Source organism: Dictyostelium purpureum (genome assembly GCF_000190715.1).
Source record: "Dictyostelium purpureum unplaced genomic scaffold DICPUscaffold_80, whole genome shotgun sequence".
NCBI lineage: Eukaryota > Evosea > Eumycetozoa > Dictyosteliales > Dictyosteliaceae > Dictyostelium > Dictyostelium purpureum.
Genome location: NW_003519417.1, coordinates 52,349 through 73,764, shown reverse-complemented (window position 1 = coordinate 73,764; position 21,416 = coordinate 52,349). Strand labels below are relative to the sequence as shown.

Below are 21,416 nucleotides of genomic sequence, written 5' to 3'. Positions count from 1 at the left end.
ACGTGTAACTGTTGCTGGAATAGTTTTGGGTAAACATTCGATAGGTCCAATAGCAAGATTTATAATTTCTAAATGACTGATATCATACCCCTCTTGGTAAATTGTAAATTCAAAATCTAAAACTTTATAAAAAGGAATTAATTTAAGTATTATTAGTATAAAAATAAAAAATTTAAAACTTACATTTTAGTGTTTTTAAATCTAAAGGAATATCAATTACTTCTAAATAGCTGTTTGTTAGATCTTTGATTGAGTCAAGATTATTTTCTTGAATTATTAGTTGAGTTTTTTTATATTCTGGTAAGTTATTATTTATATTTGATAAAAGATTGTTACATTGATGAGTGTGTTTTAAAAGTTTAATAAATTCATTATCAATATTATTATTATTATTAACATCATTATTATAATTAATATCATTATTATATTTAATGGCATTATTAATTTTATTATTATTGTTTTCTATTGTTGTTGTTATTATATTATTTACATCTGTATTTTCGTTTAATTTAGTTGTTAATAATCTTTTGATATCATTTTCTTTTGCATTGATAATATATTTTAATTCCTTGAATATATTAAAAATTTTATCAAAATCCATTGCATGGTTTTCTTTAATTTGTTTAAAGTTATTGTTTGATTCGTCCAATATTTTTTTATTATTTTCTAAATATTTGTTTAGCTTTGGTATTGTTTGATTATTATATTCATTTTGTATTTGATTTCTTAAATTTATATCATTTAATTTTTTAAAGTTATGGCCATTATGAATATTGGCAATACAATCAATACAGACAGGAATGTTGTTTGGACAAGTTAAACATATAAAAATAATATCTTGATGGGGATGATCAAAGCATTTGGTATCATATTGTTGATTATTTGTCATTATTTGTTTCAAGAATTTAAATATATTTTTTTACAAACATAAATATTTTGTGTTGTGGATAAAATTTTAATTATTTTAAAAAAAATTTAAAAAAAATAAAATTATTTTTTGCAAAAAAAAAAAATTAAGTCCACAATTTTTATAAACTTAAGTCTCTTAATTTGTAAAAAAAAAAATTTTAATTTTTTTATTTTTTCAAATTTTTTTATTTTTTTAAATTTTTTTATTTTTTTTTATTTTAAATTTTTTATCCAAATTATAAATTATAAATATATAATAAAATACAATTTATTAAATTTATAATTCTAAAAAACTAAAATTAAATCCTGAAAATAAATAATGTCCAATAATCAACAATATGATAATAAATGCTTTAATCATCCATATCAAGATATTGTTTTTATATGCTCAAATTGTCCAAACTATATTCCTGTCTGTATTGATTGTATTAACGATGGTCACCGTGGCCATACATTCAAAAAATTAAATGATATACATTTAAGAAATCAAATACAACAAGAATTTAATGATCAAACAATACCAAAACTAAACAACTATTTAGAAAATAATAAAAAAATATTGGAAGAATCAAACAACCACTTTAAACAAATTAATGATAACCATACAAAGAATTTTGAAAAAGCTTTTAAAATATTTAAGGAGTTAAGAGATTTTTTTTTAAATATTATCAATGCAAAAGAAATTGATGTCAAATTATTATTAACAACTAAATTAAATAAAAATACAGATATAAATAATATAATAACAACAATAATAGAAAAAAATAATAATATAATTAATAATGCTATTAAATTTAATAATGATATTAATAATAATAATGATGATGTTAATAATAATGATGATGATGTTAATAATAATAATAATGAATTTATTAAACTTTTAAAACACAATCATCAATGTAACAATCTTTTATCAAATATAAATAATAATAGCTTACCAGAATATAAAGATACTCAATTAATAATTCAAGAAAATAATCTTGACTCAATCAAAGATCTAATAAACAGCTATTTAGAAGTAATTGATATTCCTTTAGATTTAAAAACACTAAAATGTAAGTTTTAAAATTTTTATTTTTAAACTAATAATACTTGAATTAATTCCTTTTAATAAAGTTTATAATAAAGAATTTACAATTTACCAAGAAGGGTGTGATATTAGTCATTTAGAAATTATAAATCTTGCTATTGGACCTATCGAATGTTTACCCAAAACTATTCCAGCAACAGTTACACATTTATTATTACTTGATGGCTTTGATCAACCACTTAATTTTATACCACCCACCGTACAATACTTGTATTTACAAAACATCAAGTATCAATTAACACCTGATTCAATTCCAGCAACAGTTACACATTTATATTTACTTGATGGCTTTAATCAACCACTTAATTTTATACCACCCACCGTACAATACTTGTATTTACATAACATCAAGTATCAATTAACACCTGATTCAATTCCAGCAACAGTTACACATTTATATTTACTTGATGGCTTTGACCAACCACTTGATTTTATACCACCCACCGTACAAAGGTTGAATTTACATAACATCAAGTATCAATTAAAACCTGGCTCAATTCCAAATCATTTAACTTTTCTTATATTTGGTCATGGTTTTTCTCAACGTATTACAAAAGGTATTATCCCTGACTCTATAACTTATATTCAAATAGGCGATGTGGACTATCCTTTAGACAATGACTCCATTTCAAACCCCAAGCAAAAAATTTCTTATTTATCCACTTACAAACATCTAAAATCTAAATAAAATAAAATAATATTTAAAAGAAATAATCTCTATCTATAAAATTATATTTTTTGTTTGTAAAAATTATATTTAAACATAAAAAAGAAAACAATTTTTAAGATTTATTAGAATAAATTTTTATTTTAAAATGGGTTTTATTTTTTGATCAATCACTTAATTTTATACCACCCACCATAGAATGGTTGTATTTATATAACATCAAATATCAATTGTGCTGGCACAATTCCAATCATTCACTGTTCTTATATTTTGATTATAATTTCTATTATTTAGATGCTGGCATTTCAAACATAAAACAAAATATTTATTCTTTATAATTTTAAACATAAAAAAGAAGAGTTCAAAAATTATCATTGTTTATTTTTTTTTTTGTATCACCTGGAATTTTTTATCCATTGGATATTAATTTTTAAAATTTTTTTATCCACAACAAAACTCTCTTCTGTTTATTTTTAAATTCTCTGTAATTTAAAATTTATAAAAAGGAAAAAAATGTTTTTATAAATTCAAAGGAAAATTATTTTTTTTTTTAATTTTATTTTTTTAATTTTTTTTATCTTTACAAATAAATTGATTTTTATTATTTATTTTGTTATGAAATAAAGAAATGGAATCAAAAATTAAAAGATCAATACGATCAAAAACAACAATAACAAAATTAACATCGGTCTCGACTAAACCAACAAAAAAAGTTTTTCAAGAACCTCAAATAAGAGATAATGAAGAAAAGAAAGAGGTAATTAAATATGATTTTAAAGGGTGTTTTCCCAAATTAGATGAAAATAATTTTATTATTCCTGAAGATAAAGAATAATAATGGTTACAGTAGCAATAATAAGGATTCAGGAAACGGGAAATCGGGGTTTAAGAGCAAAAGAAAATCAACAAAGTAGTGAGATTGGCCTGTGATCTTGGGAGACACTTCAATCATTTCGTTCAAAAACTCATGAGATCAGAAGGAGCAGATCCAATTGTACAATGAACGAAATTCAATACGTACGATGGTTAATAAAGTGTAAAAACCTTTACATACATACAAATAAATAATTACTACAAATATGATTTATCAGAAATAACAAAATAAAAATAATCAGATTGCTTAAAATTCAAGATATTGAATTATAAAATAAAAAAAAAGATAGTTGTTGATAAAATAAAAATATAAAATTTTTTTTATTTATAAAATATTTAAAATTTTCAATATTTTGTTAAAACACCTCTATTTAAAATTATTTCTTTAATTTTTTTTGGGATTGGTTGATATAAATTAATAATATTTTCTTGTTAATTACTATACATATTTTTCTCAAATAAATCTTTAAAATCCACTTGAGAATACCCTATAATCTTATGAATCAAACGTATTTTAACACTCACAATAAATTTTCAATAATTATGAGGTCTATAGAGTATTTTGGGATCAATATGACATCAATTCTATTTATTTTGTAAAAATTTTGAAAAATTTCTAAACTATTAATTGGAAAGTTATCTTGTAAATCATTAATATCTTAAACATTAAAGCAATATTCGCCAAGCTTGGGACCATACTTATCAATCAGTACCATAAAATATGTCATCTATTTGTATTAATATAAAAAAAATTGTATCGAACCTGCACCTCTCATAGAAGAAAATTAACATGTATTCACAGAAACTCCAGTTGGTCTCTTTCTTGATAGAATATTATTTGAATGTTATCTTTAACCTTAAATCTATTTTTTAATTTCCAATTAATAAAAATATAGTTCAAATCAAGTTTCATCTGCAAAAACTACCCTTTTCCAAAATTCCACTGTGAGTCACTAAATTGTATGGCCCATTGATATCTTTACCTCTTTACTTTTTTTGTGCGATAAGGCTTATATTTCAAACTTCAAAATGTAATAACTTGGCAATGGAGTGAACTTATTATTGTGTTATTTAAAATTTATTTATTATAATTCTTCAGAAGATATCGTTTAATTTGTAGAATATTATGATATATCTCGTTTGATAATAAATTTTTTTTAACCAATTCAATTTAATCTTTCATACTTATTTTACTCTCTGGATATTTTTTGAGTTGAATAGGATCATTTAATGCATAATTTATCAAAATACCTTTAATTGTTGATCACCTGAATCCAATTCAGTAAAGATTTGACCTATTTTTTTTTATAAAGAAAATAAAAAAAAAATAAAAAAAAAAATAAAAAAAAATATAAAAAATAAAAAGACAGTATTTTAAAAAATACATTATTTTTTATATATATTTGCCTTTTATTGATAAAATAAAAATTAAAAATACAGGATTTACACAAGAATTAAAATTATTGATCATACCCGGTCAAAACAATCTTGAAAATACTGTATTGATAATGAATTTATTAAACTTTTAAAACACAATCATCAATGTAACAATCTTTTATCAAATATAAATAATAAAAACTTACCAGAATATAAAGATACTCAATTAATAATTCAAGAAAATAATCTCGACTCAATCAAAGATCTAACAAACAGTTATTTAGAAGTACTTGACATTCCTTTAGATTTAAAAACACTAAAATGTAAGTTTTAAATTTTTTATTATAAACTAATAATACTAAAGCTCGAAATGGGTATTAACTGCGATCTCACAGGTAATTAGCTGTAGGTATTAATGCCCTAACCCATGGGGTTTGATCCATGGATAATTAATTTGTTTTTAACTATAACTACCCATATTAACCTAGGTTTTTAAAAATAATATTGGAAAATAATTTATATATAACAAATACATAAAAAAAATAATTTTTTTGTAATAATAATTATAATATTTTATTTTTATAATAACTATAATAAATAATTTAGATTATTTCATATTTTTTAAACTATAAATCTAAAATAAAAAATTTTATATTTTAAAAATATTTTTTTTTATTTTTTATTTTTTTTTATTATTTTTTTTTTTTTATAATTATATTTTTATAATAACTATAATAAATAGTTTAGATTATTTCAAATTTTTTAAATTTTTAATCCTAAATCTTAAATAAAAAAAAAATAAAAAATAAAAAATAAAAAATAAAAAATAATATTTTTAAAATAAAAAATCTAAAATCTAAAATCTAAAATCTAAAATCAAAATTAAAAATAAATAAAATATAATAAAAATTAAATTAAATAAAAAACAATGAAATAAAAAAACAATAAAATACAATTAAATTAAAATTTTATTTTTTTTTATTTATTTTTTATAATAAAAATGATTAACAATTAAATATCATTATCCATCAAATGGTTTAATATAGTGGTAATTGTTGAATGATGGAAATTACCATAATTAAACCAATTTCGTACCAACAGTAATGCTTGGATAGTTTCAAACTTTAGAGCACTTCGATTTTTAGTTTTGATATCTGGCAAATCTGAAAAATATCTTTCTAAGGTGATATTTGAGGCAGGTATACTCATATAAATATATTGATATAGATATATGATTGGAAAAATATATTTGTTTACCGACCAAAAAGATTTTATATTATCTTCACGTGATAATCTATCTCTATTTAAAAATTCATCCAACTCTGAATTGAACAATCTTGAGTAATATTCCATTTTTGATTCTTTTTGGCTTTTATTTGATTTTTTTTTATCCAAGTTGCTGGAAATATGTTGTTTATCTAAATATAATAATATTGAACTATTTTTTTTATCATTATTATTATTATTATTATTATTATTATTATTATTATTATTATTATTATTATTATTATCATCATCATCATTATTATTTAAATCATTGGAGTAGTTAAAAAAGCCATTATTTGAATAATTATTATTACTACTAATATTTTGATTTTGATTTTGATTTTGATTTTGATTTTGATACAAAGATTGACTAAGATTTAATGATCTAAGGTGATTTTCAATATAGCTAACTGGTAACCTTGAAAAATGTTGATTTAAAGTATCTATTGCTGTCTTCCAACCTTGATTCCAAGTTGGATGTTTAAACATTAAACCTTTATAAAATGGATCTATTAAATATGAATTGTAAAATTTTTCATTTCTAACTTTGTCATCCATTTTAGAATAATATTTCGATAATACAGCAATACCTTTTTCTATATGAATTAATAGATCATGACCTTTCAATCGTTGTTTTAATAAATCGAATTTATCAAAAATCATATTAATTTGAACCCAAGCAGTGGAAATATTTGCTTGAAAACATGATTGAGCTAACGTGCAATTATAAAACAATTCATATATCTCTAAAAATAATTTCAATTGAAAAAAATGATGTTTATTTGGATAATAATTTTGCCCCATATTTTAAACCATTAAAATAATTTGAAAAATTGACATCGAGGATTGCTTCTTCCATTGATTGAATTTTTACTAAATTTGTATAAAAAGCATTGAACCTTTGATCGTTATCAAAATGTGACATTTTTTGAAATTTTATATTATTATTAACACAAGTTGAATTAAATTGGTTTTCAATTTGTTTAATTTTTAATTTTGTCATAAATCTTTTAAAAATTATATAAAATAAATTTGGATCTTCACTATTGTTTTCATCAACAAGTTCAAGAGATGAGGTTATCTCTTTTACCACCAAATTTAATATATGGGCCAAACAACCAACATGGTTTTCTTCCATGTATAAACTTTTTCCTCCAAATCGATCATTTAATAAAATTTTAAATTCTCTAGCAAAACATGTATTCACATTTGCATTATCACCCATTGAATGGGCAACTCTTGATAAAACTTCATCACCACATCTTTCGATAATTGAATTAAATACTGATTGGGCATAGGTGGCACCAGTACAATCAGGAGTTTGTATAAAATCAATTAATATTTGATTACATTTTTCTTTTTCATACCACTGAAGTGCAATACCAAAACCAGTGGTATTTCCTGAAGTGGCATCAATTAATACAGTGTCAACAGTACTTTGATTGTGATTTTTAAATTTATTTTTTAATTGATCTTTATATAATTCAAATATATCCATTCCAGATTTTTTGATGGTATTGCCACTAAACAATTGAGCTTTTGGATTTAGAAGAAGAATTAATTTTCGGAAGGACTCATTTTCTACTACCGAAAATGGAAGATTTGATGATACCACATATAATGTTGTAAGGTATCTACAATTATAAATTTTATTTAATTAGAAATCAACAACAAATATTTTTTTTTTAAATAATTAATATATAAAAACTTACCTTTCTAAAACCTTTAAACTTTTTTTACTATCGTTTTCATCTTTATTTCCTTCAAAAATTTTTTTAAATTCTTCTAGATGTATTTCATATTGTTTTTTTTCTATAGAAAAGATTCCGTGTGCTTTCTCTATATAAATTTAATTTTAAATATATTAATATAAAATAAAAATTAATTTTTTGTTTAAAAAAAATATGTTTTGAGAAAATTAATAAATAAATAAATAAATAATAATAATAAAATTGAAAAATAAAAAGTCAATAAAAAAAAAAATTTAAGAGTGTTTTGATGTATTTGTAAAAATTTAAATTTTTTAAAAAAATATAAAATAAAATATTGATATTTTTAAATGTTAAAATTTCAAAAAAAAAAAAAAAATTTCATAAAATATTCGAAAAAAAAAAAAAATTCAATTTTTTTTAAAAAACCTCAAAAATATAACCATTTCAATTTAATCCTTCATAATTTTACTATCTGGATATTTTTTTAAGTTGAATCATAATCAAATTAGAATATACATCGTTTAATTTGTAGAATATTATGATATATCTAATTAACTCAATAAAAAGTTCACTCGATTGCCAAGAATTTTAAATATAAATGGTATTCATTATATATATATAAATATATTATATTTATAAAAATACTTTTACATTAAATATTCATTATAAATATAAATACAATTTTTTTATTTAGATATTAAAAACTTTTTTCTTTTCTTTATCTTTTTTAAATAATTCTTTGTCCAAGCTATTACATGATTCATCTGACTCTTCATTATCGCTAAAACTACTATTTGAATGGTCATCGAGGGCTTCTTCGTCACTATATGCACCAAATTTTTCAATGACACCCCCAAAAAGTTTATAAGATTTGTTGTTAAAAATTGGATTTTGCGAGAGCTTTGTTTGGGCATAAATATTTTTTCTTTTTCTTTTTAAATCCTTGGTATTTTGAGATTGTGATGAAAGGTCATCAATAAAAGAGTCATTTAAATCATAGTCGTCATCTTCGCTGTTTTCTTCTTCATCGCTATCCTCATAATTTCCAACTCTTGGATCAAAGTCTTCATCTTCCTCCGCTTCTGAATCTTCATAAAAATAACAATTTACATTTGTTTTTTTCTTTGATATTTTTTGTTTTTTAATTGGTGATTTGGGTGATGATTTTAATTCCTCAAATTTATTTGAAACTATAATTGGTGATTGTTTTTTATTATTTTTTTTGATAAACTGCTTTTCGTCTTCACTGCTATCTAAATTATTTAATTTCTTTTTATTTTTTTTAGAAATTTTGGTTGGTGATTGAGAAAGTGGAGATACTTTAAATTTGTTTTGAACTATTTTTGAGTTTAAAAATTTTTGGTTTTCAAAACTTGAATCTAAATAATTTGTTGGTTTATAATTTTTATCTATCTCATTGTTTGCTGATTCATGTTTATCCGCTATTTCAACCGACTTATTAATCAATTCATTTTCTTCTTCAAAGTTAATATCTGTATTAAAGAATTTTGATTTGGTGTGTTCATTTCCAATTGGGATAATTTCTTTTTTTTGTTTCACTTCATCTTTTTTTGTTTTTTCATTAAAATTAATTGTATTTTTGGTTGAACTGAATTGTTTTGGAATATCATTTTGAATCTCTTTATTTGTTTTTTCTATTTGAATTGATTCGTTAATTGATTTCTTTGTTCCTTTTATTATGTCGTTTTCTCTGAACTCTTTTCTTTTTGAAATTTGTTCAATGTTTTTGTTATTATATTCCTTTTTTGTTTTGTTTGTTAAGATAATATCTGGTTGGATATTTTTTGTTTCATTTATATTCATAGATTGAAAAAAATTTTCAAAATTGAAAACGAAATCATTTGGAGGAAGATTTGGTAACAGGACTACATTCTCGGTTGGATTTGAATAATTTCTTATAAATGGAACAAAATTTTTTTCGATTGTATTAAAAGATTTTGATAGATTTGAAAGATCATCTTGGCTAAATGAAATATCAAACCCTTGATTTTCATAATCAAATTTTTGCACATCGATTTCCTCTTTATTATATTCATTATCTTGAAAGTGATGGGCTGTTGTTTTATATTGATTATTAAATCCAGGAATTGAGCTGAATAGTAAATTTAAACCTTTCTTCCCAATAAAGTCATATAATTCGGTTTTAATTGAATGAGATATCTTATCTGTTGGAGTAATTGTGCTTGATTGGTTTTTTAAAACTGATTTCCAATCAAAAGTTGTATTATGATTTATGATTGGTGAGTATTTATTTTCTAAATAAGCCAAATCATTTTTTGATAAATAATTGATTGAAGAGGAGGATTTCTTTGTTGATTTGATTTTTGTTGATGTTTGTTTATTAAAAAAGTCATCAACAGTTTTATCTTTTTTTTTTTTTTTTTGTTCATGGTGATCATCTTCTTCAAGAGGCACAACTTCAAAGTACTTTGGGGTTGGAGTAATACCATTCGGTATCATTCTTTGGCAGTTATGAAAAGTGAAATCTGTTTCTTTAAAACTATTATATTGGTCCAATTTCTCCAAGGAAGCTTGATAAATTCCTTCTTCATAACCTTCGCCCAATAAAAATACACATCTTCCTTCTCTTTTTCTTCCTGTTCTACCAGTTCTTTGGGTATTCTTTAATGGAGATTGTTGAACATCAAAACAGATAACTAGATCGACTTCGCCAATATCTAAACCTTCTTCGCCAACACAGGTTGATACTAAAACGTTAACACTACCATTTTTAAATCTATCCAACACTTTTAATTGATCTTTTTGACCCATACCTTTAGAAATCTTATCCCCTGATTGACCATGAAATGGGGAGATGTGAATATCATTCGAACTTTTGAATTTATTCATGTATTCAATAATTTCTCTAAAATGTTAAAAAAGTTAGGATGAGGAAACAATGATACTAATTTTATAATATTTGTTAGTTTATACTTACTGTACACCATTTCTAAATTGACAAAATATCATAATTTTTGAAGTTTTTGGAGAATTGTTTTCAAAGTGATCATTAACCACCTGATTTAATTTAATAAGTTTATCATGATAAAACACACCTTTTTTAATAATTTCGTCAACTTCGTTCACAAACATTTTCCAACTTTGGTTTTTGTTTTTTAAAGATTCGACACTTTTAGATGACTGGTCGTTTGTAATTTTTTCATAAAATGATTTTAAACCATGTGATTTTAATAAATAATAAGATTGATATAAAAAATTTAAAATTGATAAATCTTTTTGGGTTTGAAAATATTTAGGCTGTTTAAAAAAAGCAACTATCAGTAAGATAACAAATTAAAAAAATAATATTATTAAATTTAATGTGACCTACATTATATTGTGTTAAGCTTTGAATTCTTTTTTGTTGATTTAAAATAAAAGTTGTGGAGATTTTATCTGGGTCCGTTATTTGGGTGATATTATCTTTATTTAATTGGCTTATGGATGGTTGCATAAATAATTTCATTTTATTGATTAATCCTTTTAGTGTATCTGAAAATTGAACAACAATAACATCAACATTTTTTTTTTGGATATATGGCACCACATCATCAGATCTCTCATTTCTTACATCCATTTGGGTAATTAATAAATTATCTATAACTTTTTGAATATCTTGAACTTTATTACCGGGAGTTGCTGTAAGAGCTAAAACTCTAAAGTATTTAGTTTTTGAACAAACTTTTTTTATACTTGTGCAATAGTCATAAGAACCTTTTGCACGATGAGCCTCATCAATAACAACACAACGAATATTTGATGCATCACAGTCACCACTATCTATATCATTTGCTAGAATTTGAGGTGTTGAAAAAAATATTCTTTTAGTTTGCCAGAGTGGTTTTCTTTTATCTTTTGAGACGGTTGATCCTGTAAAAAAAATAGACTCTCTTTTGCTGATGCCCGTATCCCGATGAAATGCTTCGATTTGTTGATGTACCAAAGATTTAGTGTGAACTAAAAATATTAGTTTTGAATTGGGAAACCAACGATAATAATTTAAAATAAGTATATTTGCAATGAAAGTTTTACCTAAACCAGTTGGTAAACAAATTAAGGAATTTTCTAAAACTGCATCTTGAACAAACTGTAACTGATATACTCTTATATTCTCTTTTGGATATAAAAATTCATGAATTTCTTTTTCATTAATAATTGGTGGTGTTTCATTTAATGCATCATCTGAATATTCAAATCCTTCTGGTAAATAGGGTGAAAATTTTTTTGGTTTATTTGGATTTTTAAATGAATAACTATTTGTTTGTTTATAATTTGAAATTGGTTTGGTTGGTGTAAATATTGGCTTTGGTGGTAATATAGGTTTTGGAGGTAATGATGGTTTTAATGATGAAACAATTGTTGGTTTTGGTTGTACCGGCTTTGGGTTTGTGGGGAGTGGAATATCATCAAAATTAACATCATCCATATCTAAATCTAAATCATCATCAATTATTATAGGTTGGTTAAAACTATTATTTGTTGTTATGGTGGTGTTTATTGGACTATTACTGCTAGTAGGTGAATCTATATCCATATCCTTTGGAATTGATGAACTGCTACCATCACCTATATTATCGCTATTATTATCATTGCTATCTTCATTGAAAAAATCGTCATCAAAAACTATATCATCTTCTATAATTGGTTTGTTATTAATATTTAAAACACGAGAACGATTCTGATTTAAATTTGGTTGTTGTTTTTTTTTTTGCTGTTGTTGTTGAGCATCTTTAAAAGGTGAACCTTGTTTTAGTGTAAACTGACCCGCTGCACCATTACCGAACGGATCAGATATTTGTCTATTTAAAAATATATTATCATTTTTGGGAGTTTCTTTTTTCTTTTGATATGATTCACCAAATGAATTTCTACTATTGTTAAAACTATTAATATTACTGTTATTATTATTTATATTGTTACTGCTACTGCTATTAATATTGCTATGAGATACTCCTGAAAAAAATGAAGTAATTGATAATTGACCTTTTTTTTGTTGTTGTTGTGGTGGTTTATTTGTGAATTTATCTTTTATTAAAGAATTATTATTATTCATAATTTATATAAACATATCCCTAACATTACTTTAAAAATATTTATTTTAATTACTATAATTAAACAAAATGGGAATTTGTAAATTTACAATTTAAATTATTTTTCATAAAATTTAATTTAAAAATAAATAAAAAAATAAAAAAAATTCAAAAGTTTTTATTTTTTTTTTTATTTTTTTTTTTTTAAATTTTTTAAAAATTTTTTTTTTTCCCATTATTTCAAAATTTTTAAGAAATATAATATATAATAATGAAAAAATGAATAAAAGTGATAGTCAAACACTATTAACAGAAAATAGTATATTTTATAAAAAGAAACAACAAAATTTAGCAAATCAAGATGGTCCAGACTTTGAAATGGAATGGGACCCAGACACCAAACTTTATACACCACCAAAAATATCACCATCACTTTTTCAATACAAACCCAAAAACGAAAAATCGGAAACATCAAACGAAATCGAGTTTATGTCAATTGATGAAATACAACACAAACAAAATAATAATAATAATAATAAAGATAATAATAGTGATAATAAAAACAATATAGATAATAATATAGATAATAATATAGATAATAATACAAATAATAACACAAATAATAATACAGATAATAATACAGATAATAATAATAATACAGATAGTAATGATAATAATATTGATTTAAATAAATTGTCATTTAATAGCGATAATGATAGTTTACATACAAAAGTAAAAAAAAGAAGTTTATTTGGTCATCATTTTGGTGGAAATAACAATAGTAGCGATACTCAAAGAAAACTCTATCTTACAAAACATTCAAAATTATCACATAATAATCCATTTAATTCGGATATCAGCCTATTTAATCATAATCAAAACAGTACACATAATGACAATAATAATAATAATATTAGTAATAATAATAATGTTCCTTTAAAATTACCAAAGTTATTAGAAGATTATTTATATTTTACTATCAAATTTTTTTTGGCATTATTATTATTTTTTGGAATTTATTTAACATTTAATACTATATTAAATGATGTAAATATTAAATATAAACTTCACTCTTCAGGTATTTTCAATTTATAAAATTTTCAACACATATTACTTTAATCTTATACTTACCTAATTCCAATTTTATTTTTATAGAAATTCAAAAAGAAGTAGAAAAATGTATAAAATCATATAACGAAAATAGATGCTCACCAATAACTAGAATACCAGCAATGGAAAAAACATGTACAGAATGGGAGCTATGCATGGAGAAAGATCCTTCCAAATTACCAAAGTAAGTATTTAAATCATTTTATAAAAATATTTTTATATTTTGATTACTAATTCTTTTAAATATAGATCTAAATTTTAGCAGAAATATTATCAGAAGCTTTAGATAGCTTTGTATCAAATATGTCATATAAAACCATGGCATTTTTAATTTTTATCGTTTGGTTGATAGTTTGGATTCCTAGTAAAATTTTTGAAAACAGTAGAAGAAATTCAAATTCGAATCCCCACCACCAACCAATCCAACAAATGCAACCACCTCAGTCAATCTTTGCCAAGGTAATTTATAAATAAAAAAAAAGAAACAATATATTTTCACAAAAACTAACCTATTATTTGTATTTTTTAACTTAGAATTTATTCGCTTTAGATAAAGATTTTTCAAGAAACTTGGAACATAGATTATTAGAAGATTAGGTTCTCTAAAATATACACCCATTGAAGATAAATGGATGATTAATTTCATATATACATTCATCAAAACAAATATCAATAAAAGTTTTTAATTTTTTTTAAATAACAGTTTTTACAGTTTTATTTTATTTGTAATGTTTTTTTTATTATTACATTTATATTTTTGTTGAAGATAATTATTATAATATTATAAAATTGTATTAATTACATAGTTTTCTACATAAGGAATTGCATCAATTGGCAACACAGATGCAGGATATAACGCCATTAAAATATATTTCTCTAAAGAAACCACTATTAGACCACCACCAACATTTAAATTTGTATTTAATCCATACCAACTTCTTGGTTTAATTGTTGTTATAATATCTAATTTATAAAACATTTGAACTATGTTAGTATTGTTATGACAATGATAATAATAATAATAATAATAATCAATAATGTTGATAATTTATCTATTTTTATATTTACATTTTGTACCAGATACACTTAAAAGTTCTAAATGTAGATTACCTTTATTTACACCATCTATAATTGCAATAACTTCGTTTAATTTAATTAACAAACCTTTTTGGGCTAATCTATAGTTTATAATTTTATAAATTTACAATTATTAGTATGACATAAACTATTGTTAAAACGAGAGTGTATTATTATAACCTACAGAGTATTTTTTAATTTTGAACCAGGTACTTTGGAAATGATTGCTGCAGACATTATAATTTTACCAACAAATTGATTAACATATTTTTCAAATTTAGCTTCTGGTTTATAAGAAGGGGGTAAAGCAATAGGTAATGGTGTTGCTGCTAATTTTTCAATTAATTCAACATTAGGTTGTTGATTTTGTTGTTGGTTTGATGATGACGATGTTGATGTGGTTTTTTTACTACTACTACTACCACTACTACTACTACCTTTACTCATTTCTTTTTTGTTACATTAATAAAAAAAAAAAAAAAAAACAGATTTATTTGATTTGTAAAAATATTAAATTATAATAAATTTTAAATTTAAAAAAAATAAAAAAAAATGAAAAAAAATGAAAAAAATTAAATTATTTTTTTTTTAAAATTAATTTATTTATTTTATTTTTTTTTTAAAAAACAATTAAAAACCAAATTTATCTAAAGATTTAATAATATTTTTTTGTATTTAAATATAAGTTTAGTTAAAGATACAATAGCAATAATAATAACAATAATTTGAATAATTCCCAAAGACTTTTCATTTTTTTTAAAAAAAATCTTTTTTTTTTTCACCCAACATATTTTTTTTATTTTTTTTTATTTTTTTAAACAGATTTTTATTTATTTTTTTATTTTCTTTTTTTTTTTTTTTTTATTTTGTTGTTTTATTCAATATTTTAATAAAATAAAAATTAATAACAGAGGTTAACACCATCAATTTTTCAAATGGAAAGAATACAAATAATATCAAATCATTTAACATCAGGTAAAACACAAGATACATCATCAACATCATCATTCGATTATTACCAATTAGACGATTTGTTAAATGACAATGACAAAGATATTAGATACAAAATTAAAAGTTTTGTAGACAATGAATTAAATAAAATAAATGTAAGTTATAAATATAAAAATAATATTATTTTTATAAATTAGAATTGGTTTTAATTATATTCAAAAAAAAAACAGATTAATGAATATTACGAAAAAGCAGAATTCCCATTTGAAGTTTTAGAAAAGTTATCAAAATTAAACTTAGTAGGATCTACAATGAAAGGATATGGATGTTCAAATATAACACCAACATCATTAGGATTAATCGGAATGGAGTTGGCAAAGAGTAGTGCAGATTTAGCAACATTTTATGCAATTTTATTAAATATTACAATGTTGGGTATATATTATTGTGGAAGTGAACAACAAAAAGAAAAATATTTACCAGATTTAGCATCAATGAAAAAAATTGGTGCATTTGCATTAACAGAACCTAATGCTGGTAGTGATGCCGCTGGTTTACAGTGTAAAGCAAAAAAAGTCGATGGTGGTTGGTTATTAACTGGTGAAAAAAGATGGATTGGGAATGCTCCATTTGCTGATGTCATTGTTGTTTGGGCAAGAAATGTAGACACTAATAAAATACATGGTTTCATTGTTGAACCTAAAACCGTCAATCAAAAAGGTTGCAGAATTGAAACTATTAAAAATAAGATTGCATTAAGAAGTGTTCAAAAGTAATTACCTTAAAAAAAACATAATTTATTAAATTTTATTACTAATCATTTTCTTTTATCGATATATAGTGGTCATATTTATTTTGATAATTGTTTTATTAGAGAGGATCAAAGATTACCATTAGCAAATGATTTTAATAGTGGTCCAGGAAGATGCTTATTTTTGACTAGGGTAGTAGTAGGATGGATTGCATTGGGTATAGCATCAAATGCATACGAAAAGTGTTTGGAGTATGTTAAAAATAGACAACAATTCGGGCAACCACTAGCACAGTTCCAAATCATTCAAGATAGATTGGTTAAAATGATGGGTAATATCCAAGCAATTGCACTAATGTGTATTAGAGTCTCGAGTCTTTATGAACAATCAAAACTAACATTGGGTCAAGCTGGTTTATTGAAAGCATTTGCATCTGCTAAAGCTAGAGAGGTTGTATCTTTAGCAAGAGAGTGTTTTGGAGGCAATGGTATTTTATTGGATCAAGGTGGTATTGGTAGAAACTTCGTTGATATTGAAGGTGTTTATACTTATGAAGGCACATACGATATTAATACTTTGGTTGCTGGTAGAGAAATTACGAAATTATCAGCAATATCCTCAAATAACAGAAATTTTAATAAATAAATATAATATAATATTAAAGGAATAAATAATAAAAGAAATTTCTTTTTTTTTTTTTTTAAAAATAATCATATATTATCTTTATTAAAAATTGTACCTTTAAAACCAGTTTCTTCGGTATAGTTTGAATCGTCGATAAATGATGAATAGTCATCAGATATTTTCATAACAATAATTTGATTTGGAACAATTTTATATTCACTTAAAAGTTTATTTTGATCTTTTAATTCAATAATTTGCGATTTTGTTGGATCTTGATCCTCGGACTCTTGTAAAATAAATAATCTTTGTTGAAAAGTTGATGTTTCTAAAATTGAACAAATTGTCAGCTTTAGTTGCTCGATAGTAAAATCACAACTAACTGGAGAGACTTCATTTCTAAATGCTAAATTTTTAAAAAATATAAAAAATAAAATTAATATAAAGCTCTATTACTTGTTTGATCCATATTGTATACATACATCTGGGAGTTCTAAAAGAAATTGGGAATTCATAGTATTTCTTATCTTTTTCATTATCTTTTTCATTTAATTTATGAATGAAAATTGTTTGTTCTGTATATTCTAATTTGCTTTTTTGATTAATTTCCTTTTGAAGTAAATAGCATTCATAACATATAAATAAAGGCTCAAGAAGGTTTCCATCTTTAACCTGAATAGTTAGATTATCTTTAACTCTATATCTATTTTCCAACTTGCTATAATATGTCTTTGGTATTAAAAGAAACGGTATGTCTTCGTCGTAATAACTATTGTTATAGTTTTCTTCTAAAGAAAATTGATTTAATTTTTTTATGATTGACGCATTATCCAAGTTATATATAAAACCTGAATGTTCTTTACAAATAAATTCACTATTATCAATTGGTTTTATAATATTTTCTTGACTTTCTTCTTTTTCTTCTTTTCCTTCTTCTTTATTAACATCATTGCTTTCAATTTCATCCTCATTTATTTTATCAGGATTTAAAACACTTTCTTCCCAGCTAACTAACCAATCTTTTGGTACTACACAATATTCACCTTCTTTAATGTTTGGTCTCTTCTTATTATTTTTATTTGAAATTAATGCTAAAAGATCCTTCATTTCTTTTTTGACTTCTTTAGATAATGTAACTTGAGAATTAATTTTATCAAGCATCAAGTCATCTTTTTCGGTACAGAGTATACATTGGGCAGTTTGTGATGAGAAAACATTTGAATTTGGATATTTTGAAAACAAGTGATCCCAAGTTTCCTTTTGAACCAAAAGTCTATCCTTTGTATCAAGATTTAAACCATCGTGTGGGCAAGAAATATCATAGGTTGGAGATACCTCAGAATATTGATTTTGACTAGATTTTTTCCAATTATTAAACCAATTCTTTGATATGTAATATTGTTGATTGTTATTATTATTATCATTACTATTGCTATTATCTGCTAATTTTATTTTTTTCTTTTCAACTGAAATTAAATGGTCTTTTATATTTTTTACATTTGCTTTTTCTTTAGTTTGAGAACATAGGAAATATAAACATTCATTACACACTGATGATTGATTAAATGATGGGCCACCATTCATTTCGCTATATAACATTATCCATCCCTGGCTACTTATACGTTTCATTGACTCTAATTTATTTGGGTTTAAAAAACCATGAGGACACTGTAGATTTGAGTTATCAATTGGTGAGCTGTGGCCTTGAATCCAATTCTTTAACCATTCAGTATCAATCCAATAATATTCACTATTGGTAATTTGATCCAATATTGATTGCTTCTTTGCATAGCGTTCATATTCATCAGTACCTTCGTCGCTATCATCCTCTTCAAAATCAAAATCTTGTTTAACTTGTAAATGAGGTTCAAGTTTTTGATAAGAGTCGATTCTATCCTTCCATAATAACCTCATCTTTTCGAATTCAATATCAAATGTACTCTTATTTGAAACAAAGGTATCTTCCATCTCTTCTAAACGCTTTAATAACCTTTTTGAAAGATTTTTATGTGACTTTAACGGGTTGTTTGGATCTTCCTCTAAATGAATTACTTCTCTATTTTTCTTTGAATATGACACCATATATGCGGTTGATGATGAAATAATACCTTCTTGTTTCTTTCTTCTTCCGTTTTTACCATCTTTACCTAAATTTTTTAATTCTATCTCTTCAACTGTTTCATCATCAAATTTGTACCATTTACCACTAACATCATCTTTTAAATGACAAATGTAATGACCACCTGAAGTACCAACACCTTGATGCATTAAAATACCACTTAATTGATAGCAAAGTTCTTCATTTTTAATTTCATTATTTAAATTACTATTAATTGATTTTTTACTTTTATTGCTATTGTTTGATTTAATTTCGCTATCTGAATCTGAATCAGATGGATAATATAAACTCAAATCTTTAATAGACTCCCCCTGTGATATTATTTTTGATATATTATTACTATTATTATTATTATTGCCATTATTATTGATATCATTATTCAAAAAATTGGATAAATTTAACTCTAATGGAAAACTAAAACTATCATGAATTTTCTTTTTTCTGAATGTATTTTTATCAAATGTGTAACGTAACAATTGGAAATTTAAATATGGTGGGATTCTAGTTAACTCGATCGATCTTGAGCAGTCGTTATTTGAATTACATTTCTTACAAAAATAATCATTAATAGTTTCTTTTGAAAAGTATCGTTTTAATGATTCCTCCAAACCACTTGATCCTTCTACTTGAACCTGAATTTCAAGGAATGAACTTGCAGATTTTGATTTACCATGGCACTTTAAACATTCCGTTATATAATGACATTGTCCTTGAAAAAGTCTTTTTAAAAAATTATATTCTCCGTTGGATTGTTGCTGTTCCTGCAGTTGTGAATTAATTAAATCGATTTGAGATTCAATAAGGCCTATAAACAATATAAAAAACTCTTGAATATCTTGGTGTACTGAGTTTGATAATTCCAGTGTGTTTACAAATTCTGATGGATCAAATACCTTGTTTCTATTAAACTGCATATTTAAAAACAATAGTCTTAACTGATCGATAATTTCATTCTTTTTTTCTAAAGATTCAATATTGTTGTCTTGATTATTCATTTCTAAAATTAATTTTCTAAATTCCCTGTTCATAAATAATAATTGTAATAAAGAGTTTGCATAACATGTTGCACCTAGATTTTTTAAACCTGCTGGTTGGATTGAAATATCTCTTTCTTCAACTTGTTGAATTAATTCTTTTTTTATTTCAATTGGTTTATTGTTTTTGTTGTTATCGATATTATTATTATTATTATTATTATTATTATTATTATCATTAATATGGACATTATTTAAATGAGTTTGTATATTATCGTTATTTACATTTTCACTTTCTTGATCCAATACTATTGGATTTTTACTATTATTATTTGATTCTTTAATACGATTATTTATTAAATTTTCAATTACATATGTATCGATATCACTACTAAAATATTTTTGACCCAGGTGATGAAAACAATTGGGGTTATCCATGCAATTCTTTGTTGGTTTTTCTAAAAAATAAAATAAAATAATTAGTATAATTATTATCATTTAGTAATTATTATAAATAGTCTTTTTTTTTACATACTTTTATCACAAACTAAATTAATATTTAAAGTTTGATCTAATAATTTAATATAAAATTCTTTTTCTTTAATTTCATTTATATTTTTAGAAATGATATTTTTATCCCCATTTTCTGTTATTATATTTTTGTTATTGTTATCACTGCCGCTATTAGTATTATCTATCCTCTTCTTTAATGAATTTATTAAATCTATATCTATTGAGTCTATATGAGTTTCGAAATCTCTTTGTTTTCTTTTATTACTACTATTATTTTTCATATTATTATTGTTTATTATTCAATTAATTTATGAAAATTAATTTTTATTTGATTGTTGAATTTTGAAGGTTTAA

At 23.1% G+C, this 21,416-nt stretch overlaps 6 protein-coding genes across 6 annotated transcripts; 3 read left to right on the top strand and 3 right to left on the bottom strand.

Moving 5' to 3' along the window:
• Positions 1 to 1,228: 1,228 nt before the first annotated feature.
• On the top strand, positions 1,229 to 2,687 carry DICPUDRAFT_150840 (uncharacterized protein; the record flags this gene model as incomplete). The annotated part of the gene is made up of 2 exons (XM_003286787.1): positions 1,229 to 1,964; positions 2,026 to 2,687. The coding sequence occupies 2 exons, from the start codon at positions 1,229 to 1,231 to the stop codon at positions 2,685 to 2,687; spliced, it is 1,398 nt and encodes a 465-aa protein (XP_003286835.1).
• Positions 2,688 to 5,875: 3,188 nt separating this feature from the next.
• On the bottom strand, positions 5,876 to 6,796 carry DICPUDRAFT_72163 (uncharacterized protein). Its single transcript, XM_003286772.1, has 3 exons — positions 6,504 to 6,796; positions 6,356 to 6,362; positions 5,876 to 6,307 (listed from the first exon to the last, which is right to left on the bottom strand). Exons 1-3 carry the CDS (start codon positions 6,738 to 6,740, stop codon positions 5,928 to 5,930), a joined length of 624 nt encoding a protein of 207 aa, XP_003286820.1. The 5' UTR covers positions 6,741 to 6,796; the 3' UTR covers positions 5,876 to 5,927.
• A 6,428-nt stretch (positions 6,797 to 13,224) lies between these two features.
• On the top strand, positions 13,225 to 14,243 carry DICPUDRAFT_77700 (uncharacterized protein; the record flags this gene model as incomplete). Its single annotated transcript, XM_003286786.1, has 2 exons — positions 13,225 to 14,023; positions 14,101 to 14,243. The coding sequence occupies 2 exons, from the start codon at positions 13,225 to 13,227 to the stop codon at positions 14,241 to 14,243; spliced, it is 942 nt and encodes a 313-aa protein (XP_003286834.1).
• Positions 14,244 to 14,836: 593 nt separating this feature from the next.
• Positions 14,837 to 15,579, bottom strand: DICPUDRAFT_77699 (uncharacterized protein; the record flags this gene model as incomplete). The annotated part of the gene is made up of 3 exons (XM_003286771.1): positions 14,837 to 15,018; positions 15,124 to 15,233; positions 15,317 to 15,579. 3 exons carry the CDS (start codon positions 15,577 to 15,579, stop codon positions 14,837 to 14,839), a joined length of 555 nt encoding a protein of 184 aa, XP_003286819.1.
• A 488-nt stretch (positions 15,580 to 16,067) lies between these two features.
• Positions 16,068 to 17,480, top strand: DICPUDRAFT_77698 (uncharacterized protein; the record flags this gene model as incomplete). The annotated part of the gene is made up of 3 exons (XM_003286785.1): positions 16,068 to 16,238; positions 16,314 to 16,855; positions 16,925 to 17,480. The coding sequence occupies 3 exons, from the start codon at positions 16,068 to 16,070 to the stop codon at positions 17,478 to 17,480; spliced, it is 1,269 nt and encodes a 422-aa protein (XP_003286833.1).
• Positions 17,481 to 17,545: 65 nt separating this feature from the next.
• On the bottom strand, positions 17,546 to 21,047 carry DICPUDRAFT_31545 (uncharacterized protein; the record flags this gene model as incomplete). The annotated part of the gene is made up of 3 exons (XM_003286770.1): positions 17,546 to 17,862; positions 17,939 to 20,707; positions 20,873 to 21,047. 3 exons carry the CDS (start codon positions 21,045 to 21,047, stop codon positions 17,546 to 17,548), a joined length of 3,261 nt encoding a protein of 1,086 aa, XP_003286818.1.
• Positions 21,048 to 21,416: the final 369 nt, after the last annotated feature.